Source organism: Trachinotus anak, unplaced genomic scaffold (assembly GCF_046630095.1).
Source record: "Trachinotus anak isolate AG129_WGS33_773 ecotype Australia unplaced genomic scaffold, CSIRO_AGI_Tana_v1 ptg000016l, whole genome shotgun sequence".
NCBI lineage: Eukaryota > Metazoa > Chordata > Actinopteri > Carangiformes > Carangidae > Trachinotus > Trachinotus anak.
In genome coordinates, this window is record NW_027273867.1 from 21,408,555 (window position 1) to 21,435,667 (window position 27,113).

The following is a 27,113-nucleotide window of genomic DNA, read 5'->3' on the forward strand; positions in this document are numbered from 1 at the left end:
AGCCCATGGTTTCGGAATGAGATGTCTGACAATCGCATGTCTGTGTAATGTTTGAGTGTCTACATACTTTTGGCCTTGTAGTCTATGTCTGTAAAAGCAGCTTAGACTGAAACATCTGTATAAAAGGTGTAATTATACGCAGTTATGCTGGAAATAAAAACCTTTTAGGAAGTAATGGAGACAAATAAGCTCCTTAAATCATTCTGCATAAATACACCTGTATATATATGAATGGCTTCTTATTTGTTACAATCTTTGTCACTCAATAAATGCATTTATGTTAAATTTCACACTCTAAAATGTATTGTTTGGCATATTCTGTAGCAAATGCATGTATTTCCATGTGTTCATGTGCATATACAAACATTTTCATCATTTTTCAACTGCTTTGCAGAAAGCTCGACAAATCCTGAACAGTGTTTGTGTATTAAATCATGTGTTAGTGTTAATAAAGTTTGATTTGATTTAATTTGGACTTTGTTGGTACAATTAGATGACATCAAGGACCAAATGTTAACAAGAACAGGGAATTATTTGTGGATGTTTTGGGCATCAAATTGTAATTTTAAAAACCTGGCAAGAATCAGTTGAGTAATAAATCTACCTTTATACAGCAGTTTCTGAGTGTTCAGTATAAGTCTGTTATTTTGCACTACGATCACAGACACACAAGTTTTAATTTAAATAGAAATAATGCCCCCCCCCCCCCCCCCCCCCCCCTTCAAAGATAATGTTTCAACACAAAATCACTTGATTGTAATAGGTTGGCTGTGTAGCTGTAAATTTGCTGCTACTGTGGTTATTGTTATTATCAAATCTACAGATCACGCTGCAGTTCTACACAGTAAAACTTACACAGAGTTTACGCTTTTTTTGAGTTTTGAGTCTCTTTGTGGTTGTTTTTTACATTTATTTCTGGTCATTTTGTCAATTATCTCACATCTTTTTCCCTTTGTGGTCGTCTCTTGTGTCTGTTTGTGGTTGCTTTGAATATCTTTGTAGTCGCTTTCTCTTTTCTTTGCATCTATTTGTGGTCATGTTGCATCCTTTTATTTTTGTTTTGTGTTCCTTTGTGGTTGTTCTGCATCTCTTTGTGCTCTTTGGAGTGTTTTTGTATTTGGTTGCTGTCCTGTAGTTGACTTCACATCTTTTTGAATCTCTCTGTGGTCGTTTTGCGATGAAAAGTTTAATCTTTCTTATCATTCAGTGAAGGAAAATGTTTTCCTGACGTCTTTGGGGATTCTGGAGATACCTTCAGAAGAATGACATGTTTTTAAACAACCTGCATTTTTCAAACCTTAGACAAACTGATCATTACCACTGTGATAACACACAAGGAGCACAAACTGGGGATAACCTGGCCAATAAAGCTGAATCTGCCTGAACAACACCCCAGGAAGTCTGTGGAGGGTGTTGTCCATATACTTTTGGCCACCGGTAGAGGCGGTAATGCGCCCCTGAAGTTTGAAAACTGCCAAAAAGTAAACAACAGAAGAAGAAACGCGCCCTGCAACAAGCTACCGTGGCTGCAGACGATGCAGTGAACCGCTCATATTCGGTGATTTTCAGTTATAGAGTCTGTTTCAAAGGCGCTGAATCGTATTTTATTTTATTTGCAAAAACCCGACGGATCTGGATTTTGGAGGAAACATGGCGGCTACGGAAAGTGGCGATGGACACGAACTGGCCACCAATCAAGTCCCGTCTGTCCAAGTCTCTGGCGCGGTAATCTTCTGCACGTTGTTACGGCTGTATACGCACATTACAACATTTCTATAAGATAAACTCCAACTACAGCTGTTATTTAATCAGCTCGGTGGTTCGTCTTCGTGCTGTGTGAACATATTTACACTGTGAAGGCGGTTTAACCCCAGTGGGCTAACGAACAGGCAGAAAGCTAGCGTTAGCTTAGCAAACAGAGCTAGTTGTTTTCGTGTTTACAGGTCATTTAATTTTTAAATATATTATCAAATCATGGATGCATTGAAGGAAGCGACCCGGACAGAGGTAATTAAACCCCTCATTTGCATTTGACTGCCGTGCTGTTAGCTTGGTTGTGTTTACACTGTCCAGTGTCCAGTAAGCTAACTTAATGTCGCGTTTGTTTGGCGGTTAAAACACGGAAAAATAACACTCAGGTCGTATCAGTTTATATTTTCTCCACCTCTGTTTTGCTATAGCTGTTTTTTTTTTACACATGCATGTCCACTGTGATCGCATTTGTCATCGCTTCTTTGTAAAGTTCAGCTCGTTTTCCTGCCGGGCATCCTGCAGGAGTCGGTGTGTGCACGCACCATGAGCCTTAAACCTGTGATTTCAGCTGAAACAAAAACTTCTAATAAAACTCTCCGGTTCCTTTGTAGCTGCACTCGACGTTTTATCAGATAATCATTTGTTTTCTTTTCTTTTTTACTGCTTTCCTCAGCGGATGTAGAAGTGAGGGGTTTCTAGCTGCACAGCAACTTGGTAGCAGTCAGTTGTTTTGGGTGTTAATCAGCTGCTGTTGCATAATTAAATGAGACTGAATTCACGGTTGTTTGTTGCACACAATTATAAAAACAAAGCCAGTGTCACTAAATCTTCCTACTACTTCCTGGTATTGTGCAACCAAAGTATCACCAGCACATTTGAAAGATGAGGCGTTCACTGTCTTCCGGTCATTTAAGTTATGATAAGATCAGATTAATAGCAGGAAGATTTTAAACCCAACAGCAGCTTCTGTGAACAGTTGAATTACGGGTGAGAATCGATTTGATTTCATCTCTATTCTTGGAGTCATGAGTCAGTTTTGAATCCAAGCTTGATTAAATGAAAATAATGGGAGGTGGGGTGGGAAACGCATCTTAGAGTCTTTTTCCTGTATGTAAATAATGAAATGAAAGCGAATCGTACTGACCAACATGGCTGATGAAATGCTTTTTGTGAAAACAGAAATTGCAGTATATGTTGTTGACAAATCTCCGGCAGCAGAGAGAGCCATCGCTATCCAATATGTGCAGACTACTTAACTCTTGAAAGGAAACAGACTGTTGACTGAGTTCATTTCCACGCTCACCAGCGTCAGTCAAGGGTTTCTAAAGTGCTGTGTTGATCATCTGGTCTTGTTTGTTAGTGCTGGAGTCCTGTGCTCTGTGAACATGAGTCTGTAGGTGGTGGGGTAAGAAGTGTTAACAAGATACTTCACCTTTTGTTTTGCAAAGCTGATTATTAAGTCAGTAAACCCTAAAAGTGTCTATACACCTGTCTTCATTGAAGATTGAGATGTGTGTTAACTTCCACCTTTCTTGTGTCATTCAACATAACGTTATTCACTAAAATTACAAAAAAATTAGATTTATGAACTGATTCTTATATGAATCAATTATTTTTTCTCCCACCCTCGAAATATTTGACCCCTGCTTTTCAAACTTTTAAGTTTTGTAGACTTACAGTTTCCTTTTTAGTCACAGATACTGAAGTTGACTCTATTGCAAAATATCACAGGTACCTGCATTGTAGCATCATGATCGTCACGGCTGAAATATTGTGATGGCATTGTGAGTTGATTCCCAGCTCTACTGTTTACACAACAGACTCATAAGCCAGTGGAAAAACAAACCGTCATTCTCTCTCTAAAGCTTAATTTAAGCTGTTAAAATCAGTCATTTTACTGTCTGCATGCAAACCCAGCAACCTCTTCAGTGGGGTAAATATTTTACTGAGAAAAGTTTATCGTACACTCCCCCACACACTGTTTTTACAAGAGGGAGCATTAAATTGTTCTCCCTGTTTTAAATAAATCTGTACTGATGCTTTGTCCTCTATGACGTTTCCGTACCTCATTTGTTAAACCAGTATTGTTAAATTTGCTAATAATGAAATGTACATCCATTGGCCACTTTAATAGGCACATCTAATACAACAGCTCAGCCATGAATTGAGCTGTTACAAAGATACTAATGTTCAGTTTTGACTGACACTGTCAGATATGTATTAATTTAACTATGTATTTATTATGAGGTTGAAGATTACAGTTGTGTTGAAGTGTTTCTGCTGTTTTGCCCAAGGAGGGAATAATAGAACAAACACATTTCAATAAAACAGTTCAGTACAACACCTCCACAAACTACAAATTCAGTAATAAATAAATATACAGTTGATTTAACACATCTTGGATTAAAAAAAAAAACAAAACAAAACTGAGCATTTTGAGCTTCATAAAGGTAGAATATGTGGCAAAGCTGCTGCACTAGATTTGATTGGATTGTACAGGTAAGTGTACCTAATAAAGGGGCCAGGGTGTTCACAGTATGTCCACAGAAAATACTGACAAGATGAAACTGGCACTTGCAAACATAAACTTGGAAAAGGTCTCATCAGAATATCACAGATAAAAAATAAAACGGTACAAGGAAATTGATGAATCTAAAGCTAATGTTATAGACGCCACTTTTAAATGATGGTCATATTTGCCAAATGCAGCTCTGTGATTGAGGAGAAATAAGACAATGTCCAGCTTCATTAACAGCAAGAATGTATTTTAGATAAAGAGGGTAGTCAGAGCTGTGCATTACCTCAAAAACCAAGTTGAAACTTGTGAAAAAGTAAAAAGCAATCAATGGCAGCTTTGGTTTAGTTGTTCTACACTTGGCAAAACCAGCAATATGAAAGAATAATAAATAAATAGAATAATAATTTAATTTTAAAAAAAAAACCTCACATTTCTGGAACACAAGATGAAAATCAAAAAATGGACAAAAATAACAATGGACATTCATAACGTTTGCTGTTTATTGTCCAACACAGGTTACAGAGGGGACAGATGGAGAGTCCATGGAAGCTGTTTCAGAGACAGAAGCAAAGGGGGACATTGGAGAGCCAGAGCTTAGTCGTGGATCTTCTCCTAGACTGTCTGAACACGGAGAGGAGGACAATATTGTTGCTACTGAAAAAGAAATGGAGGGTAAAGAAACAGAACATAAAAAAACTGAGAAAGCTGTGGTCCCTCCTCCGACATCTGCACCTCCTGAAAATCCATCATCTTCACAGTCGTCCGTCTCCACAGACGAGACACTGGGAACAGATTTGGTTGACAGTGGAGAGCCAGGTACCACCTCAGAGTCTGGAAATGAGGGCACTGAGGTGAAAACTGGGGAAGAGTCCGAGTTAAAAGAAGAAAATATTGCAGTAAAGGACAAAAGTTTAGAGGAATGTCCTGCAGGACCAGATGTGAGTGAGGACACAGATATGGAGACAACAAACACAGACGGAAACAAAGACATTGACTCTAGGGAGGACGTCGGCACACAGCAGGAAACAGAGTCTTGTGGCTGTAAACTGAGGTTTTCTACAGCTGACGACCTCGATGAGATGATGGACATCGGCACAGTGGATCAGTTGGAACAAGAAGCTCAGATGAAAGAGGAGGAGGAGCAGAACAGTTTGATGGATGTGGAAAACAGCCGCTCACCTGCCAGTTCAAATACAGGTAAGATAAAACAGGCTCTGCTTCTCAGTTATTAATTACTAATTACTTATTAATTACTAATGAATTATTATTATCCATACTTCACATCAGACAGACCTTTGTTGTGATTTTTGTGCTTCATATTTATCAGCATCACTCAGTTTTACTTTCATGGGTTTTTCAGAATAAAAGATCACAATGATTGATAGTAGAGCTGGAACAATTAGTTCATTAACCGGTCAGTAGATGGACAGTTAATGAATCACCAACTACTCTGATAACTGAGTCGTCTTTTGAGTTATTATTCATGGAGAAATGCTAAAATGTGCAAATTCTTGCTCCTCGAATGTGAGGATTTTCTCTCCATTTCTCTGTTTTATATCAGCACGTTTGGTTTTTAGACTAATTGAACAGAACAAAACATCAGAAGATGTCAGCGTGGACTTTGGAAAAAGTCAATGGGCAGCTTTTACTATTTGCTGACAATTTATAGACCAAACAGCAGAGAAATAAATAATGAAAACAATCACTAGTTGCAGGCTTTGTCTGTTAAGACAAAGGGTCTAATCACTTCCTTCTCCCGTGATTTGAGAGAGAAATACACACTGATCTGACATGTGGACGATCTCCTCAGCCATGTAAAACTGGCTTTAACAAAGTTTTGCTGTACATTTATTTTCTTTGTGCATGAGAGGTGATAATTGATCATGAGCTCTTTGGAAGGAAGATTGAAAGCAAAGTAAGTTCTCTGCCTTACCCTGTGAAGTGCCTTGAGATAATGTATATTTGCGCTATACAAATAAAATTGAATTGCACAGAGAAGAATCCACACATTCGACTTGTAGCCAGAGATGATGTCTCTCCAACAAACTCAGTGTCAAACAGTCTTTTTTCAGTCTGTCCTTCATGTAGACGTGATCTTTAGATTCACTATGAGACAGCCACAGTCAGTTAACCATCCTGAGTCTGTAAACTGCAGCAGGTCCACATAGACAGTAACTATTCACATCACAGTTTACAGGACTGCTGTGACTCAGTGTGGCTAACACAGCTACCTATCATCTGTGTTGCTCTTTAACTTAAAATAAACCTTTTGTGCAGATTATAATAACTTGCTTCCCGAAAGTGGATGTTTTACATTTAATTGAACTGTAACTGAAGCACTTGAGCAGTGCACACATGACATCTAGTGCAGATGAACATGTTTACTGAGAGAAGTCAAAGATCAGTGGTGAGATTTTTAAGAATCAATATTAGATCATTCAAATAAAAAATGAGATTTTTTAAAATCCTGCCCTGTTATCCACCTATGGCTGCAGAGGGGTAGAGCACTGTCTTTTTAAAATGTATGCAAAATAACCTATAACCCACTGACCTCGCTTCACTCTGCTGAGTTCACTGACCTGTCGGAGCCACAGAGCTGGGATGACTTCATGTGTTTTCCAGAGTCAGTTCAGCCGGGAAGAATTCACCCTTTGACTTCTGCTTCTCTTCAAGACTGTCTTTTTATTTAGAAGTTGCTGCTCTAAAGCCACTGGTCTACACTGTCCCATTAATGTCTGTGTTTTAATTTCCCCTCAGTCTCAGTGGCAGAGGACAGTAACTCTTTTGAGGAGGAAGCCGATGTGAAACCCACTGTATTGCCGCCACTGACGGAGGAGGAGCAAGTGGAGGACGTGAAAGTGGCTTTAGATATGATGCAGTCCAGCTCGTCCCCATCGTCTGAAGCCACGGCCAGTACAGGTACAGGTGAGACACTGCAGCAGAAACGTCTTAAGATCCTCTCAGCCAATCAGGAAGTTGGTGTAAATGTATTGTTGAAAATGGTCGGACACAGATGCGTCTTATCCATCAGTTATCTGACCATATAAATCACACTTAGATATTTTCCTATAATCAAGAGTGTGATTAAAATGAAATTTTCATCCTACTTGTACAATTTTGCCAACAAGTGAGATTTTTAGAATAACACAGGATCCATTAAGGATGTGTGGACCTGCTCAAAACCTTTGCCAAAGAGCTTATGTTTTCACTGTGTCTGTCTGTTTGTTTGTTTGGCAGCAGGATTGTAGATGGGCCAGGGAAGAATCCGTTAAATTTTGATGTGAATCTGGTTAAACGGGCAGATCTTGGAAATTTGATTTGATTTTAGAGATTTTTCTCAGTTTATCAGGGAACAATTTTTGGATCTTGATGTAAAAAAAAAAAAAAAAAATCAGACATGTTTATGGTGTTGAGATCTATAAGTTTGTATAGTTTGGTGCAAGTAATAATCCACATGTGGTGAGAGAGCGTGTTTGTGCTCTACTGAGAGCCTTTCTACTATTTGCATGTATTTACTTACTCTGCACCCTTATTCACAATTAACCTATTCACATGTTGCTTATGTTCATGTAGGAAGAGACAGCTCATCACCTGCGACCATGATGAATGGGATGAAAGTAGTTAAACTGTCAATACCAAGATTAGACACCGTAAGTATGAGTAAGGAAATCTGGAACATTGCTGTGCTTCTCTACATCATATATATCAGGACGTTAAAAGAGGCTGGTTTTGTCTTTGTCCTCCGTTGTAGGAGAGATTACATGCAACAACTCAGGCAACCAAGTCTCCTTCACCACCTCTGGTCAAGGTGAAGGATGAGCCTGTAGACGAGGAGTACGAACAGGCTCTAATATCTTCTGCATCGACAGCAAGTGTGAAGGATGAGCCTAATACTGCCAGGGTGGGTCACACACCTCTGTTCACGAGGATTTATGAATGTTTTACCCAACAAAAACATGTGGGTTGTTACAAAAGGTGGCATGGCTGAGCAATAAAACAACTCCTCACAAAACAATCATGTTATACAAGCCCCCAGAGACACTTAGTTAAACACTAAGTGAGGCTCTGTTCAGACTGATACGAGCACTGCGGTAGAAACACATTCCTCTAATTCATTTAACCTGTTACCAGAAACTCTCATTGCGCACAATAATAAGGTTCCCGATCTTAATCCTTTTGATTATAATTGTAAAAAAAAAAAAAAAGTCAGAATGAGTGTAAGAGATACTGAACCGGAGCAGTATCCACAAACCTGGAAGTAATGATTGTTTTCCCCTCACCTATTTTTGGCATTTAAAAGAAAGAACATCTGCTGCTGTGAATATGTGAATGATCCAGGAACAACAATAGCATCTTATACCAGCCCTTGAGTCAGGATGGAGTGGATCCAGAATCTCTAGGCCATCACTGACCTCTGACCTCTTGTTATAGGAGGATTTGAGGATCGGATCGGTCTTCTCTGTGACTCCAACAACAGAAACACAGACGCTGCCTGAAGTCAACCCCTCGTCTTCGCACATGTCCTGTTCCCACTGCAAGAAGAACCTGATGAAGGGACAGACGGCGTTTCAGAGGAAGGGCTCCCCGGCGCTCTTCTGCTCCACCGCCTGCCTCACCACATCTCTCCCCACTGTCAAAGGAGTCACAAAGATCTGCCACAACTGCCAAAAGTTAGTCCAACAGAAAGCAGTGTTGTGTTGCATCTTTCCATACTTAAAAAAGTTGAGATAAGGCAGAGCAGTTGACTGTATACCTGTAGATTTTGTACAGATATCTCTGAATTTGGACTTTGAATTGTTCGTAATCTCTTTTCATTCTCTCAGGTTGATATTTCGGCCTCAGGACGTCATCCTGGCTCCAGATGCTAAAGGAGTCATGAAGGAATTCTGCAGCCAGAACTGTTTGACCTCCTTCAACTACAAGAAAAACTCCGCCAACTACAGGAAATCCACCGTCACCAAAAGCCAACCACAACCAATAGCACCACAGTCTCTCTGCAGCATGTGTACCAGATACCGCATTGTGAGTGTTTGGCCTGAAAAATGTTCGATTATCAAAATAGTTGCCAATGAACTTCTATTGATCAACTAACTGAAGAATCAGCAATTGAATCTACAATTGTGTAAATTGTTGTATCTTTTCCTTCTTCCAGTGAATCCAAGCAACAATAATAAACCCAGTAAAACTATTAAAATCAGTGTGGTCCTTTTAGACAGTAAATAAAATCTACAGGTTTAACTTTATTTAAGATTTTTCTGTGCCATAGGATTCAGTTTATTAGGTCACTTTAAACAATAAAAGCTTTTGTGTATAACAATGCAGAGGTAGTACACGCAGTCTTTCAGCCATCCGAACCTAAAATCAGCATTTTTGTGAGTGAAAAGTTGAAACTCTGAAATAACGTTAACTGGTCTTTCATCATTTCTCCTGCAGAGCAAACACGAGGTGATCCTGAGCGGCGCCGTCCACAAGATCTGCAGCGACGCCTGCTTTAACCGTTTCCGTACTGTAAACAACCTGTCCTTGGCCGGCTGCGCAAACTGCGGCTCCTACTGCCACAGCAAACCGCTCATGCTGAAGATGGACGAGGGCAACAAAACTCTGTGCAACACAGAGTGTCTGACCAAGTACAAAGAGGTATGAACATCTAACAGGAACATGAAAGGTTAAGATGACTCCTTGCAAACAACAGGAGTGTAGATTGAATTCCCTCCTTCAGAGACTCGCAGCTAAAAACTGTCAAAGGAAAAATTAGAGATTTGTTCTCATGATGTAACTTAGATTCTCATTTTTACGCCTCTGCGCCGCCGACAGCCAGAGCTGGAGGCGCATTGTTTTCAGGTCTGCCCGTCCCAGTCTCGATGACACGATATCTCAGTAACGCTTTGACGGAACTTCTTGAAATTTGGCACAAACGTTCATTTTAAGTCAAGGATGAAGTGACGTGATTTTGGTGGTCAGTGGTCAAAGGTCAAAGGCACAGTGACCTACCAAAACACATTTATGACCTTTTGAATGCAATATCTTAGCAACACCTTGAGGGAATTTCTTCAAATTTGGTAAAAACATTCACTTGGACTCAAGGACATACTGATTAGGTTTTTGTGGCTAAAGGTCAAAGGTCAAGGTCATGGTGCCCTCACAAAACACAGTTTTGGCCTTGTGAACGTGACATCTTATTAACACCTTGAAGGAATTTCTTCAAATTTGGTGCAAACGTTCCACATGGACTCAAAGACAAACTTATTAGACTATGGTGGTCAAAGGTCAAAGGTCACTATGGCCTCACAAAATGTGGTTTTGGCCTTATGAACGTAATATCTCTGTAATGCCTTGAGGGAATTTCTTCACATTTGGTACAAACATTAACTAGGACTCAAGGATGAACTGATTAGATTTTGGCGGTCAAAGGTCACTGTGACCTTACAAAACACTTTTTAGCCTTAACTCAAGACTTCAAACAGCAATAAAACAAAATTTCACACAAATAGTTGTTTTTTAATATGACTCTGAATAAACAGGGATGTAATCTGAAACTAGTCTTTGCTGCGGAGTCATATAACCACGAGGTGATAACTCTAGTCTCTCTTCTATCATTACAGAAAACAAAGATAACTCTGCCTTGTACGATGTGTCGAACGACCCGTTTGCTCGCAGAGATGGTTGACAACAAAAACAGCGATGACACGGTGAACCTCTTTTGTAGCAGCAGCTGTGTGATGGCATTCATGGTTCAAACTGTCAGCGCATCAGGTACAGGACAACAGGCTCATTTATTTTTAATGGTGGCATTTAACACTTCACCCTTGGCCACATTTCCCTAATAAAACTAATTTCTTTTTTCCTCCAGGTGCTCGGTTGAATTGTGATAGTTGTGGGAAAAACACGGTACCTGCCTACCACCTAGCCATGTCAGATACCACCATCAGGAACTTCTGCACGCTACCATGTGTCATGGCTTTTCAGGTAATGGGGTTTACTGACTCTAAAATGCAAAATTAAGACTTAAATTATTTTGCACTGGAGAATATAGTTGCATTAGAATTAAAAACCTGTGATTTTAGGTGTCAGTTCTCCAAATCTGTCCTCAAGAAATCCTTTTAAATAAGTTGTTCTGCCACATTCCAGAGGTGTTCAACTGGATTCAGATCTGGTGATTGGGGAGGCCACTGAAGTTCATGAAACTAATTTGGGACTTTTCCTTTTCAGTGATGCATTATCATGAGAAGATATATGAAGGGAAGTGCATTGTCAGCAATACTCAGATAGGCTGAGGCATTCAAACCATACTGATTACATATTAAGGGGCCCAAAACAACACTCCATATCTCAAGAGTTGCCAAAGGCAGAAAACCTTCTGCAGGAAATCTGTGCAAAGGTTTATAGTTTTGGAGTGATTACATTGCATTTAGAAATATTTAATGTAATTTCTCTGCTCCTGCAGTCTCAGAGGAGTCAGTAGTAGTTGCACAATATTTGTTGAACTGTCTGGAAAACATGTGCAGCCTTGTGGATGCAACTTGTTGCTTTTTTATAAACGTCAATACAATAATGCATCTTAAATAATCAAGTAGAAGCTGTAGCTGTAACAGCTCAAATCAAAGTGGCCTGTTTGTTACTGAGTGATAATCCCTTGTAGTAAACATGTTTTATTGTAGACTACAAACTGTACCTTTGTTGCAGTCGTTCTCAAACATGACTTGTGTTGTGTTTTCTTGGTTGCAGGAGAAGTTTAAGAAGTCACAGAAACACGTGAACGTTTTCACCAAGTTGCCAATCGGATCCACTCAAATCCAGTCCCTCACTCCTATCCAAGCTCAGCAAGATGTCTCCAAAGGGCCCCCGAAACTGAACTGCGCCCAGTGTATCCACAGCATAACTTTCAAACCTGAGCTCATCCAGATCAAGGTAACTTGTGTGTGAGGTGTGTGTGAGGTGTGTGTATTTTAAAATAAGAGCTTGGTTCACTCGACTTGGTGTGGGCTCTGTTATTCTCAGAACAGGCCTCTTGATTTTTACACACATCACTACATGAACAGCTTTTTCTATTGATTCCACATGAAAGTAGAGTGAAAGTTCAAATGGCCCCACAAGACCTGGGGGATTTTATTGAAGTCCACAAAAGTAAATAAAGTCACAGTAAGATTTCCATGGCACCTGATGAGCACCTACTGTGTGATACACAGCGGGTGTGTCACACAGTAGGTGCATGAAATTTATCTTGAAACGTAGAAAATACAGACTTGAACACAAGATACAGAAAGCCTCCTGACACACTTAAATCATATGATATAAATGTTTTAGACATTGCTAAAGCCTAAAGTATGAATTATATAAAAGATATAAAACAGAAAACATGTATATTCCATATAGCCGTTTGTAAATCTGCACATGATGCATCTGAATGCTGAAATAAGTTTCTATATTATTACTTGTCTTTAATATGAGGACCAACGAATAGTTTCAGATTGCTGGTGTGAACTTTAACGTGTTATTAAACAACTTAAAACAACATGATCTTTATTTAGACATATTTAAGATAAAGGAATAGTTTTGGGACATTTTGAAAAATTTGCTTATTCACTTCCTGGCTGCGAGTTAGACGAGAAGATTGATAAACAGGAAGCTACAGTCCAGCACAGAACTGCTATTAAATCGAGAAATGGTTTTTACACTGAGTTTGGATTAAATAAAGAAGATATGATATGTTAATTAGTCAGCTTTAGACGTGTTGTTTGTTTGATTTGTTTTTTTTTTTTTTTAAACATGAACAGAGGCAGGCAAGTTGTGTCCTGCCACTGTGCTAAGCTAAGCTAATGGCTGCTGGCTCTCATCTCATATTTAACAGAAGACATTACAGTGATGTTCATCTTTTCATCTAATTCTCCACCAGAGATCAAATAAACGATTATTTCCTAACATATAAAACTTTTCCTTTAAGAATATAAGTTTTTAAATACAGTAGATTTATGCAGATAAATACACATAGGTTTGGTTTGATAATTTAACTTAACCTAAACATATATTTCTATCCACGTGCCCAAAATAGAAAGTGTCCGTTTGATCTAAACTCAAAGGTCCATCGCTAGGTTTCTTAGCTTTCAACCGCATCTCACGGTCTTCTTCAGCTGTTCTCTTCTTATTTTACTATACCTTATTCCTGTCTCTGGAAGTCGGATGAGATTCCCAAAGATACAGAGCAGAGCGAAAGGAAGCGTCCGGAGGCCCCTGCTTCAAATGTGGAGGAGCCTGTGGCACCAAAGAGACAGGTGAAACTGCAACACGCATGACTTTGTAATTTAAAAAGAGACGATATATTTTAAGGCAGATGGGCTGTACAGTTGCCTTTTATATTGACCATCTTAATAAGCTGCTATAAACAGTCAAGTTTCTATGTTTTGTTATATATTCAGACTGGACTGTTAAATATTAGTCATGTAGGGTTGACTGAAGATTTTATCTAATCTACCTGCATAAATAATTGTATTTCATAATCGACATTATTAGTATTATTCTCAGTTTTTATAACTAATGGTCTATGGTATGAATATAAAACTTACATTCTTAATTTTTCAGATGATCCACAGTCCGTCATGCATCACAACCGAAAATGTAAGAGTTTTTTTTGTTGTTTTTTTGCTTAGATTTTAGTACAAAATGTTTTTTATTTAAAAAACATTTTGTACTAAAAGAGCATTGTTGATGACAGTCACATCCACATTACAAACTCCAATCATGGACAGCAGGTCTTAATGCAGCTCAGCTTAGTTTGTTTATAATTATCCCTGATTGGCAAAGTTTACAGAAGAAGAAGGGTGAATGAGATTTTAAGTAGTGAGGATGATCGGGGCAAACCACCAACCATGCTCTTTATTCCAAGAAATATATTACCTGAAAATGTAAAAGGTTTTGTAAATATTGTAATTCATTCATTTATTTATCTCATCTCATCTGCGAGGGTCCGTGTACAGTACAGTACCAGAGTTGGCTCACAGCTAATTTTCATCTGCACTAATTTTGTATTTATTATTGACATATCAGAAATTAACTGAAAGCTTTTAATCATACACGATATATATACAAAAATCAGGACTTTAATCAGAGGAGTGAAGTTTTTCCTGCATACTTATCAATGTCATCTCAAGTATTCTTGTTATCGTTTTAAAACACATTTGTTCCTATTGTCTTTACTGGAAATGTTTATAATATATAAAATCAGTATTTCAGCTGTCATAATTAGGTTAAGCAAAGTCTCTAAACAGCTTATTTGTTTTGTTCAGAATCATTGTCAGCTTAAGTTAAATCATGTTGTAGGAAAGATTAAAGACTTTTATTTTCCCCCAAAGATGATTCAGGTTGTTGGCGACCTCCTGAGACGAGTGAAGCATCTGGAAGACAAAGTAAACAGGATGGAGAATATGAATGAAAAGCTGCAGGCGGAGAACATCAGGCTGAAAGTGTCTCTGGTGAAGAAGGGTGTGTTTCCATTCTTCTGTTCATCCCTGCAGATGCAAATGTTTTACAACAGCACCGCGCACTGACCTCAGAAATGTTCTTCACATACACAACAGTGATGCAGCTGACAAAAACTGGACATTAAGAACCTTACAAAAGTATTAAATGCAGTGTTGCAGTGGTTTACGTGTCATTTGATTAGCTTTGTTTTTTATTCTAATGTCAGATAAGGCAAAGCCACCGTGGATTGGTGTTGCACCTGCTGCTGCACCTTTACCGCTCCACAACCCAACCGATGGTAACATGGTGAGTGACCTCGAAGTGACCTCTGCCATACGGTTTTATGTCCTGCCACCATGCTGAATATATTTGTATATTGAGGCAAAACCTTTCTTAAAAAAAAAAAAAACCTCTGTTAATGTTATTGAACAACCAGCACTGTGAGCCTACGGGCTCTGTTATCATGGAGATCATAGTGGGACATGAAGTAATCAAAGTGCCTCCTGTTTGATTAGTGGACTAATCCAATGTAGTTTAATTAATTTCTCAAGTTCTCATCTGTGATAAAATGTTACACCAAATTGGCAATTAATGTTCTGTGTTGTGTTACAAGACTAGAGTTGGAATTGATTAGTTATCCTATGGATTCAGATTTACATGAGCCTTGTATTTATGTTCTTATCTACAGTAAATTAAAGATGAATAATTTAAAAATTGTAATGTAAACAAGAAGCAAAGGGAAAACATGAGCTCTGTGGGTCACCACTGAACTACCACTACAACTACTTAACAGACCTGTCTCAGCATTTTCATTTTTACAGATATTTGGGGATTGTCTGAATTAGTAAATTAAACTTATACTTAAACTTTTCCTCTCTTTCAGGTTGATTTGGGCTTTGGTGTCCAAATTCCAAAGGAAAAACTGCGTTTTGTCAACAGGCAAAACTTTCGGCAGATGACCAGGGACCTGATGGATATTTTATTCACGAAAGAGGAGATGGCTGTGTCATCAGTTTCTGGGAAAAAGTTAGCGTTCCCAAATTCATTGGTGAAGCCAGCCTTGTCCAAAAGCAAAGTCTCTGCCGTTATCGGTGAGAAACTTTTTTTATACAGTGAGGTTGAAAAATAATTTATTGTTGCTAAAAATGAGGGCTAATTCTTTGATGTTTTGTAGCTTTTGTCCAAAGACACTTCAAGGGGATGGAGCCAGTCTTAATAAAATCCACCATGGGACACAAACTGAGAGCAGTGGCAATGAAAGTGAAACAAGTTGACCAACATTATGGATTAATCTGAATCCAAATATGTTCATAATCCACTGTAATAGAAGAATAAAACCTGCAGTGAAACTACACAGCCTCTCTCTGTTTTGTTTTTCTTTTCATTTCACCGTGGAAAGGACTATTACCTGTCTAAAATGTCTAAAGAATATCTGACATGAATTACATTTGACTTTTTCACGCTCCTGCTGCACAGTAGAAACATCTTTGTGTCTCCAGAGGCAGAGAGGAGACTTTGAAGATGGGTTTAAAAAGTAAAGAAATAAGTGAAGAATGCTGCCTTTTGTTCTCTGTATCACACTTTGTTCAGATTTTCTATTATTGGTTTCTATTTATTTCCAACATTTTGAATCATAAATTACAACATTTCTTTCAAGGAATAGAATGATGAAGTCCTGGACCTGCACTCAGTTGGCAGTTTATTAGGTACACCAAGGTTAAACTGATGCAGTCCAATACAACAGTCCTGCAATAAATTCTGAAGTTCTGAAGTTTTAATGTTCAGTTTGTGTTGAAACTGGTGTTGATTCAAGTTTATGATCGTTTTTGAGGATGTGGTTTGTGGTGCGGTTCAACTGTATTGTGTTATACAGAAAAGTGTGTTTGTTATTTAGCCTGTGGTCATTGATGTAGATTAGATGGACAAAGAGTCAGAGCTGACACATCTTTGAACAGTTCCAGCACAAAATGAACATTATAACTTTCATGTAGGTAGGATTTATTGCAGGGCTGATGTTTTAGATGGTATTCGTATAGTCCGACAGGCAGGCATTCAATGTCTGACGTTAACAATATTAGAAAATAAGAACTAAAAAACTGGAGAATCTAGTTCTATAAAAATGATTTAATAATGATTATGCATTTTAATCAGGAATCAGGCACGCAAAAAATAAAGAAATCATAAAAGGCAGACATCAGTTAGAGATGCAAATATAAGTGAATTGAAGTGCAACACACAAAAACAAAAACAAGATACCTGCATTGATCACAAACCAGCAGCCATTTTTTAGTTGGTGCCTCAAAGACCTAACAATTTTAGAGTTGAGAATATGTGACATATACACTGACATTTATTTCTTTATATCAACTCTGTGTGTGTGCAGGACAAGATGGTGTTTGTGTGTAGCGTGGACTGTTCTCACGAGTTCAAGAAGGCCAACTATGTGGCGAGCGTGTGTGAATACTGTAAGATCGAAAAGATCACCAGAGACGCCAAGAGAATTAACAACAAAGACTGCTACTTCTGCAGCGACGGTAAGAGACTGATATTAATGGAAAATACAACCTGTCAGAGCCACAGGGAGAGAGACTTTACCGAGCTATCACAGCCTCTAATACCAAACATAGCAATAAAAAGGTCAATATACTGAGTGAGAGATTCGGGCCTTTCTCTAGTTTCATAACTACTTTGTTTCTTTATTTGTTATTGCTTGGAAAACTCGCAGGATGAGACGAGCCGGTCGTTGAGAATCACTGATCTTGCACCAAATCCACACACCCACACAATTTTTACACATTGGTGCAACACTTGAAAGCAGCCCAAGATCTGTGATAATCAAAAGCAGCCTGCACATGTCCTGATTGATCATGTTCGAGGGATTATTGACAGCAGATAAATGTCAGACGCACTGATTACAGATCACAAAACATAACATTTTAATTAGACTTTATTATAGTTTCTTTTATCATGCATTGAAGCATTAGAAATGGTTCCGCCCCCCTCTGGCTCCTCTGGTTAGGTTGTAGAAATTGTGTGATCCACTTCATGTTTGTGCGTGAAATTGTATTAAACACTTCTTCTGGCCATGAATGTGAAAATACATTTTAATATTTATGATTTTTTTTTTACCTTCTTTGGGAGGGTCAAAGTCTTGACTAGGATCTTAAAACTCCAGGAAACACCGGACTCTGAAGGAGAAGGGTCTTAAGTCTTACACCCCCCCTCAAGCCTCCCATCCATTTGCACCATGATAGTGACCTAGAGCCTCTCCTCTCCCTCCTCGCAGGCTGTAAGCTCCTCTATAGGCACGACCTGACTAAAAACTGGGGGAAACACTGTCACTCCTGTGTCTACTGCCACTGTGTGTCAAAGAAGCTGGTGACGGCGCAGTACGGAGGCTCGACGGAGGAGTTCTGCTCTGAGGAGTGCAGGTCCAAATACACCATGCTCTTCTGCCACGTAAGCCTGAACGCTGTCATTAAAGTCAGAGTCACACACAAACAGTGGTGATGATGATGATAATGATCTTGGTTTGCTCCAACTTAACGTTTACTCGCTGTTTTCTCTCAGGTTGCCAAGTGTGACACCTGCGGGCGCAAAGGGAAACTGAAGCAGAGTCTCCCCATGCTCGGGGAGGTCAAACACTTCTGTGACCTGAGCTGTCTGCTACAGTTCTGCAGCGACAAGGTGGCCACACAGGGCGAGGTCTTCAAAGGTGTGTGGTGTTGTTGCCTTTTCACTTTCTGATTTCCTGCGTTGTTTGAATTCATGTCTGGATCTTTATTTAAAATGTTTTGAAATCAGACAATTTTTCATCTCAGAATTACAACTTTAGAGTAAAAAAAAATTCTACCTCAGAGTAGGAGACTTGTCAGGTAAATTTCTCCTGGAGAACATCGATTTCTCTTTATTAAAATTGAAGCAGTTTAAGTCCAGTGAATGAGACCCTGTGTCAGTATACGGAGATATTAAATTTGGGTTTTCTATATATTCTACTTAATTCTGCTTAACTTAAACCTGCTGTCCTTATTAGTAGACAGTTTTTTGTGCCATCTAGTGGTAGCTAAAGGCAGCAAAGGTAGAAAACCTCATCAAATTGTGTGGTTAAGACTTGGTTATTTATGCTTAATAAAGTTTATAGTTTCATATGGCACAAAAACTTGACACATTTTAGCAACAGTACCAAAGTAGGACATTGGGACTTTATAGTGATTCATGCAAAGTGAAGGTGTAAAAGTAGGGAAACATAACTTTGAGGAAGAATTGAGTTCGATACAGACCAAAACACACCTGAAGTAGTGTTACAAAGGCCAAAGGTTTTTAAAAGGTTAAAATAATTCCACTCAAAGTCCAACTGAAACTGACGCTAGTGTCAAAGTGGCCTCTAAAAGTCAAAAAGTTGGTCTCAACACAGAAGATTTGACTGTTTGTTATATTCAGACACAGACTGACTTATATACAGATTCAGGTTACTGCAGTGCATGTCAGCGTGTTCTCCAGGCTTCTCTGAGTAATCTGGTCACTTTAGTGTATGTAAATGCCCTGACTGTTGCACGGGCCCTGGCACAGCCTCAGCTGACTCCTCTGTGTTCTTGGATCTGCAGGTGTAGGTGAGGCCACGCCTGTCATCGCCAACGTCATCTCACTTGCAGGCCCTCTAACGGGGAGATCCAACGCTTCCGACAGAACTGCCCAGCAAAGTATGAAACAAAAACACACACACAAGTATTTATGTACTGATTCTCAAAAGAGAGAAACAGTTGCCAGTTTTGATTGTGAAGGTTTCATTCTTTGTCTCCACAGGCACAGTTTCTAACTTTCAATCAAAGAACTCTGGACATGTAAGTTGGTGATTGTTGCACGTATGTGTATGAAGTGAAATTCAATAGTCTATAGACAGACAGGTGACAAAGTGAAGGCAAAATGTGCATAGATAAGGGGAGAAAGAGCAAATGTCTTCTGGAAGTTTTTTCCAGATATTCTGTACATAGGAATTGAACACTGTTGCTGCAGGATAAATAAATGTATAAAACCCTGAACTGGCCCAGTTCACTTAAGTTTTTGGAAGATGGTAAGAGGAAGAAGTTTAAATTACTTTTAAAGAGTCTACAAGAGGTGTCAGTGAACAGTTTGATGATGATGAAAATGACCTTCGCAGAATATTCTTCCAGGTAAAATTTGCACAGATAAAACAACATGAGGATTTAACTGTGTTTCGATGCTGTTGAGACGGTCATGTCATGCTTTTAGAAACAGCCAGACCTCTGTAACAGCTGCTTTTAGCTCATGATTGTTCCATTTGTTGTTTGGAAAATGACTAATTCTGGAGTTGTTGTTGTTCAGATCAGTATTCAGACTGAAACAGTGAAACCTCATCCTCCTCCTCCTGGCCCAAAAATCCTGAAGAACAAGGCTCTTCTGTGTAGACCACTTGTGCAGAACAAAGGGGTTTCCTGTAAAACACAGACAGCTGATGTCGAAGCACAGACAGGTAACAGCAACACCTGGACTCATGCAGTCCAATTCATGTACTTTATTAAATACTTTGTTGGATACACTTAGAAATTTGTCATGACATGTTGACAATGCAAACTCAAAGTGCCAGATAGTAAACATTTACAGATCCGTTGGAGATTTTCCTGAAAATATGTTCTTATTGCATCAGGTCTCGACTCAAGTTTAGACTCCGCTCATCATTGCAGAACCTTTGAATGGGCTGGCTGTAAAAGTTTTTATTCTGTCCTCACGTATCCTGACTAAATGTACCTACTGTGTTATAAGTATTATCTTTACTGAGGACACTCTCCCTGCTCATATTTAAATGTTTTTCTCTCTGTAGATGACATCTTCCCCAAAATCATGGTCCTGCCTGTCCCGGTGCCGGTGTATGTGCCTGTACCCATGAACATGTACAGCCAGTGTACCCCCAAACCTGTGGGCCTGCCTCTACCGGTACATCAAAGCCTGAAAATGAGTTTTAACTCACTGATTATCCTGCTGTCATCAAACTTTCTGAAGTGTAGAACGTTGTTAAAGTGAAATCAAATAAAAAAAAACATCTCATGATCAGGATTTCAACAGGAAAGATCTGCATGTTAGAAAACACCCTAGAGTAATTAATATCCAGCATCACTAACCCTAACCAATGAACTGGCCAGTCCAGTTTATACATCAGCTGATATTATTTGCAGATATGGTATCAGTGAATATGTCAGCCAGCAAATAAGAAGAAATTGCAGGAATAAGATGCCAAACCAGATTGAAGATCATTTAAAACAGTGTCTCCATTAGATATATATGTATTTATCCTGATTGCAGTTTTTTAAACAAACAAAAAGGATTTGCATCAAGATAATTTGTTTATATTAAAGAAAATTACTGTTGGCTGTTTTTAATATCTGTTTCAGCTTCAAAGATCCAGTATTAGTCTGGTTAAATTACAGACTCTGATCATAGGTTGTTATTTTCTCAACCTGTCTACCACAGATGCCTGTGCCCATGTTCCTTCCTGTGACAATGGACAGCGCTGAGCGCATCATAGAGACCATCCAGGAGATCAAGGAAAAGATCCCTTCTGATCCTTTCGAAGCCGAGCTCATCCTCATGGCCGAGATGGTGGCAGAACAAGATGAGAAGAACAACAAACAGGAGAGACCAAACGAGAAAGTGGTGGAGAAAGAGACAGAGAGACACGAAGCACCTGCCACAGATGGTGAGAGAAATGGTTTTAAGTCTTTTTTTTACTGATAAAAAAAACACTGAAAAGAGGAGAAAGAATTGTGTCAGAGAATCAGACTTCTGCCATTGGATGAAAGTGTAGTCTCTCAAAATGTTTCAGAGTAAGATGAGGATTTGTTTTGCTTTATGTAAATCTTTGGGTTAAAAAAAACAGTTTTCCTCTAACATGACATTACCGTAGTGATCAAACAACACAGAGCTGGCTATTGGTCACCATTGATTCCAGTGTATGAAGAGAGTAAAACTGAATTGAATTCAGTTGCTGACAATTGAAGAGACAATACTTTGATGTTTATCATATGTTTCTGATGATTTTTGATCAGTTTGACAAAGGCAAAGAATCAATTGTTGTAAAGAATTCCCATCTGCTCACTTTTGTCATCCAAATTTACCCAAATACATTTTTTTAAACAGAAAAGGTCAATTAGCGTCTTTGGACAATTATTTTTTTTTAATGTGCATATAAACTCTTACAGTTAATGTCAAAATAACATAAGCAGACAACAGCATAAAGGAGGAGGATTTGGTGTCTCTGCACTGCATGTTAAGAGCTCCACTCATGTTTCTTCTTTAACAGACCACGCCAGTAACTACAGTGACGACTTGGATACAGACGACTTGGCCAGTTTCCTCAACAACTGGGAGGAGGCCTCCTCTGACGCAGGTTTCAGGTCGCCCAGTCGATCCTTCGCCCCCGAGAAGCTCAACCCGATTATAGATGTTCCTGTGGGCATGCCCAGTGAGCCTTACTCCGAGCCCCCACCTCCCGCTCCGCCTCCCATGGACATTGAAGCTGACTTTACCGTTGGTGAGATGAGATGGATTAATATGTTGAATATATGTGGTCAGCCAAAAAAAAAATCAAGCTGTTCTTCAATGACACCAGTAATTTGAAAACACTGGTTTGGCTTTTTGCTCGGTCTAATGTTTCATGTGCTATAATCGCCAGAAACTCTGGAGAGGATGGCAAGCCTGAGAGAGCACTCCCAGCAAACTCCAAGCCCTCCGCCCACCACTCCACGACGACGACAAACTCACAGGAAAGCCCGGGAAAAGAGGGTAACTACACTAGATTTGCTTTTATCTATGGTTTATAGTTCTGATACTGGATTTGCAGCCTCCTCTTCACTTTATTTAAGGGACGCAAGTCACAGCGGTCATCTAAGGCATCTGAAACAACATCTCAAAGAGGCACTTCCCAAAAGGCGATAGCTGTAGAAGCCCCAAAACTGAAGAGTCAGTATGGAGTTGACGCCTGGAAGCGATGGATCCAGTGGAGGCAAACTCAGCCCAACCTGGAGAAACCACGCTTCGGTTGTAAGTCTGGATAAAAAGTGAATACGTGTCTGTATATTAAGATTTGACTGAGATTTTTCAACCTGTCATCACCCTGGACTCCTTATACCTTGATCTCAGCACGTCCCATGGAGTTAAAGGAGGACGTTCTTCGATGCACCACAGCTGAGCTGAGCTACGGCCTCTGCTGCTTCATCACGGAGGTGAAACGACCAAACGGAGAACCATATTCCCCCGATAGCTTGTTCTACCTCTGCCTCGGCATCCAACAGGCAAGAGAAGCAACGTTTTGCCACAAGCACTTAACTGGTAGAACCTAAATGTGCTGTATAAACAGACATACACTTCAACATGATAAAAACTTGAGACATGGACAAACAACTCTTAACGATCCCACTCCTTAACAAAACCTAACCAAAGACACTCGGCTTTATCCCTAGTTCCCAACATTTGATGAAATCTAAACAGTGATTTCAACAATAATACACCAGTCGTTTGGCCAACAATTGTGCAGATTAAAAGAAACAGCAAACATACTCCAGTGAAATAAAAGACCACCATCCTCATTGTTCCCATCACTCATTATAAATCTGTAACCTTTTGTCCATCTGTAGTACCTGTTTGAGAATGGTCGTGTGGAAAACATATTCATGGATCGCTTCTACAACAAGTTCTCCACTGAGTTCACAAGTATGCTGAGAGGTTTCAAACCCTCAATCACAGCCAGTGGTGAGTTGTCACTGACGTCGTCTTTCTTTCAGTATATTAGTTTGTCTCTCTGTCAGTCTGTGTCTCATGAAAACATACCTACATTTGACCAGATGTATCTCCGCTCTCTGTTCTCCTCGTCAGGTTACATCCATTCCCGTGTGGAGGAGGAGTTTCTTTGGGACTGTAAACAGTTGGGGGCGTACTCCCCCATCGTCCTCCTCAACACTCTGCTCTTCTTCTGCTGCAAGTACTTCGGCTTCACCGCGGTGGAGCAGCACCGCCAGCTGTCCTTCGCCCACGTCATGCGCTGCACCAAAACCAACCCGAACAACACCAAGACCACCTTCCTGCGCTTCTACCCGCCCATATCCATACATGAAGCAGAGCCAGGTACCAATAGAGCTGAGGTCAAAATTAAATACCTATTAGTTCCGTACCAACGCCTAAAATTATTAAAACACAACAGTCTTCTTAAATGTTTTTGAAGAAGTCAAGCAATTGGCATGCAGAAATATTTTGCAAAAGATCATTCAGGTTCCTGACTGTGTGTTCAGGAATAGAATATATTATATCAGATCTATGTCACATCTGCATTATTTGAACCATTATATTTTTGCTAAAGAAAAACAAATTAGCTTCAAAAACCAGCACAAACCTTGTGTAGTTTTGATTGGTTTTGAGTCCTGGCCCAAACTGAAGATTGATGTAATGAGCCTGAACCTGATTAAAACTACTACTAAATTTTACCAATTGTTTGGTTTATGAAACATCAGAAGTGTTTTCAATGTTATTTCTAATGCAGAGTTAATTTATATTTTTTTTTACCAGCAGTCCTGCATTAATTTTATTCTACTACAACAATTAACTGTGAAATGGATTCATATTAGATGTAAATGTGTTTGTGTACTGTGTCTTCCTCAGATCCAGAGGTTCCAGCCAAGAAGCGTAAGGAGGAGGAGAGTAAAGAGGAAATCCTGGAGATGATGGAGAACACAGAGAACCCTCTCCGCTGTCCTGTCAGACTCTACGAGTTCTACCTGTCCAAGTGGTGAGTATAGTGCCCCTCCAACACTTTCATTAGCCATCTCTGGCTGTTTGAAGTCATCTCATAAATAATTTTCTGGTTATTTTTCACCTTTGCTATATTTGGTGTTTAATGACATATTGTCCATTATTGCTCTCTGCTGCCAGTTTGTTGAATAAATATTGTGTGTTGCCACATTTTGAAATCTACATCGTATGTACATTGCAAATTGCTGTTATCATTCCTCCTGTTCAATGAAATCACTGTATCTGTCCTGCTTTAAAAGTCAGCGTGAACAGGAGGAATGATTACAGCAACCAAAATTTGAACCCATCCTTTAATGTCTGTAAAATTTTAACTTTGCCCAAATCTTATTACGACACTCACTGGCTGTTTTCATTTTTGCTAAAAATTGAAGGCAATTGACTGTTATGTTCCTGTTGCAGACCAGGAACTAAAATGAAACTCTGTGCTACACGTTTGTCTCCTTAATCTCCTGGTCACCATGTTGACATTAACAACTGTCCTCCATCCAGCTCGGAGTCAGTCAAGCAGCGCACCAACCTGTTCTACCTTCACCCCGAGCGATGCTGCGTCCCCAACAGTCCACTGTGGTTCTCCTCCACTGCCCTGGATGACAGCACCATGGAGGCCATGCTCATCCGCATCCTCACCGTGAGAGAGCTACATCTCAGGACGAAGAAGGAGGGAGGGACTGAGCAGAAGACTCTCAATGACCCACCATTTATACCTGATGAGGAGGACGATGAGGATTCAGAGTGATGAAGAACAATGAGGACAGAAGAACAGAAGTGACCTTTTATTGGTGTAACAACTTGTGCTGTAAATGGTTGTAGATTAACTGAAATGTTCATTTAAACATGACCCAATAAACATAAATGGACAGTATAAATCTCTCACATACATAACTACAGTGTTCTGAACTACACAGAAAATCTTACTTCCTAAACATCACGTTGAAAGGGATTTTTAGAAGATCTTTAAACACACAGTGTTTGTTTAGCTTGGACTTGGAAACTGAGATTCAAGACTCAGCTAAGCATTCAGACTGTTTACTACTGCTCAGCAGGACGCATAGCTGAACGCCAGTGTGTCTGCTAAATGGTTGGTTCTCATGGGTAATGCTCATTTTGTTTCCTTCCATGTGACAAAACTTTCTTCTTGAAGGGATGGAGATCTACAGTGAAGAACTCAAGAGCTACAATGAAAACAGTTTTGATTTTTGTTGTCAAGCAGCACACCAACATCCACGCCAGAAGACAAACTGAAAACATCTCTCTGACGTAGATGTGAATCGCCAACCATCACTTTTTGTGGCAAACCCACAGTATGGATTGATTTTCAGCAATTCATCAATGCAATGATTTGTTGTCAGTCTCTCAGTCAAAGCAAATACTAGAAACTGCAAATTCATATCTGTGTTCTTCAGGTAATCTTACTTTGAAAAGTATAGTCACTTGATTGTGAGATTACAGTGACCTGTGACTTTTGTCTGTTATGTTAAATGAAAGCATCAAGCTGTTTTCTATATTTCATTTTACCTCATTTAGAGAAGTGGACATATTTTGATCACCAGCGTCCAATTGATGGGATTAAAAATATGTTTGGAGTTCATTTGAATACATTTATTTAAAAAAAAAAAGAAAAATCTTGTCAATGAATATAGCGCACATCTTAAAGGTTGAAGACTCATGTCATTAGGAAAATAATGCACAATTTTACCCATTTTGTTGACTGAACACTAAAATGAACAGAAGAGTCTGAGTTTTAAGTTCATTTCAGGCATGCCGTTTCATCCAAAGTGTCCTCTTGAGACATTGACTTTTTGCATAGCCCCAGGAATTACAGAAAATAAAAAGAGTACTGTCCTTTCATGTATATCTTGGTTATATTAACCCCCAGTCTGAAGAGTATGGCTACCAAGGGTCTCTGAGTATTTTGTATTGTATGTTCTTTTTAAATAAATAATTTAAAAAAAATACCAAAACATCAACAGTTAAAGCGTTTTAAGGTGTTGAATGTCTGTGTGTATTTCTTTGTGTTTGCAGTTTGCATGTTTTTATCTGAATACCTCATTCAGATGAGTAAAAGAACTAATGGCAAATGACAATGCTCATTTTATTTACCCAATATTCCAAACCACAAAATTATTGAAAGTAAATAAAAATAATATAATAAATAAGTATTTTCAAATGCCATGCAATCTTTTGCATTTTGCATGAAAAATAAATAATTATTGGTATAGTTTAAAACTTTCTGTCCAATCAAATAATCAGTTAATAAATAATAGTTTCAGCTGTTCTTGTGTGTACTGTTGAGTACTTTAAATGAAAACAGCATTACCTTTTCACGCTTTAGGCTATATATATATATATATATATATATATATATATATATATATATATATATAGTTTGTGAATTAACCAGTCAAGATTGTTCAATGCAGTGCAGTAAAAAATATAATAATTTACTCAGAGTAGAAGTATCTGAGTATCAGCTGGCATGAAAAGAAATGTCGGTGCAGAACTTGAGTTAATTTACTTAGTTCCATTCCACCACTGCTTTTTACTTGTATATGGGGACATCTTCATGAAAACA

General features: G+C 39.0%; 1 protein-coding gene across 3 annotated transcripts; it reads left to right on the forward strand.

Moving 5' to 3' along the window:
• Positions 1–1,473: 1,473 nt before the first annotated feature.
• On the forward strand, positions 1,474–26,163 carry zmym4.1 (zinc finger MYM-type containing 4, tandem duplicate 1). Of its 3 annotated transcripts, none has more exons than XM_071499943.1 (27): positions 1,474–1,725; positions 4,786–5,467; positions 7,028–7,195; positions 7,844–7,920; positions 8,022–8,171; positions 8,702–8,940; positions 9,094–9,292; positions 9,704–9,907; positions 10,873–11,023; positions 11,121–11,236; positions 11,996–12,178; positions 17,109–17,259; positions 18,012–18,184; positions 18,296–18,440; positions 19,330–19,425; positions 19,529–19,566; positions 20,069–20,216; positions 20,565–20,677; positions 21,212–21,437; positions 22,041–22,271; positions 22,413–22,522; positions 22,603–22,780; positions 22,880–23,031; positions 23,374–23,488; positions 23,612–23,860; positions 24,392–24,518; positions 25,031–26,163. In XM_071499943.1, the coding sequence occupies exons 1-27, from the start codon at positions 1,651–1,653 to the stop codon at positions 25,275–25,277; spliced, it is 4,743 nt and encodes a 1,580-aa protein (XP_071356044.1). In that variant the 5' UTR covers positions 1,474–1,650; the 3' UTR covers positions 25,278–26,163. The 3 variants fall into 3 exon arrangements, with proteins under 3 accessions (XP_071356044.1, XP_071356045.1, XP_071356047.1); XM_071499944.1 differs by having other exon boundaries at positions 1,502–1,725; positions 7,028–7,189; positions 25,031–25,421; XM_071499946.1 differs by lacking the exon at positions 1,474–1,725 and adding an exon at positions 1,832–2,007 and having other exon boundaries at positions 25,031–25,421.
• The last annotated feature ends 950 nt before the right edge of the window (positions 26,164–27,113 follow it).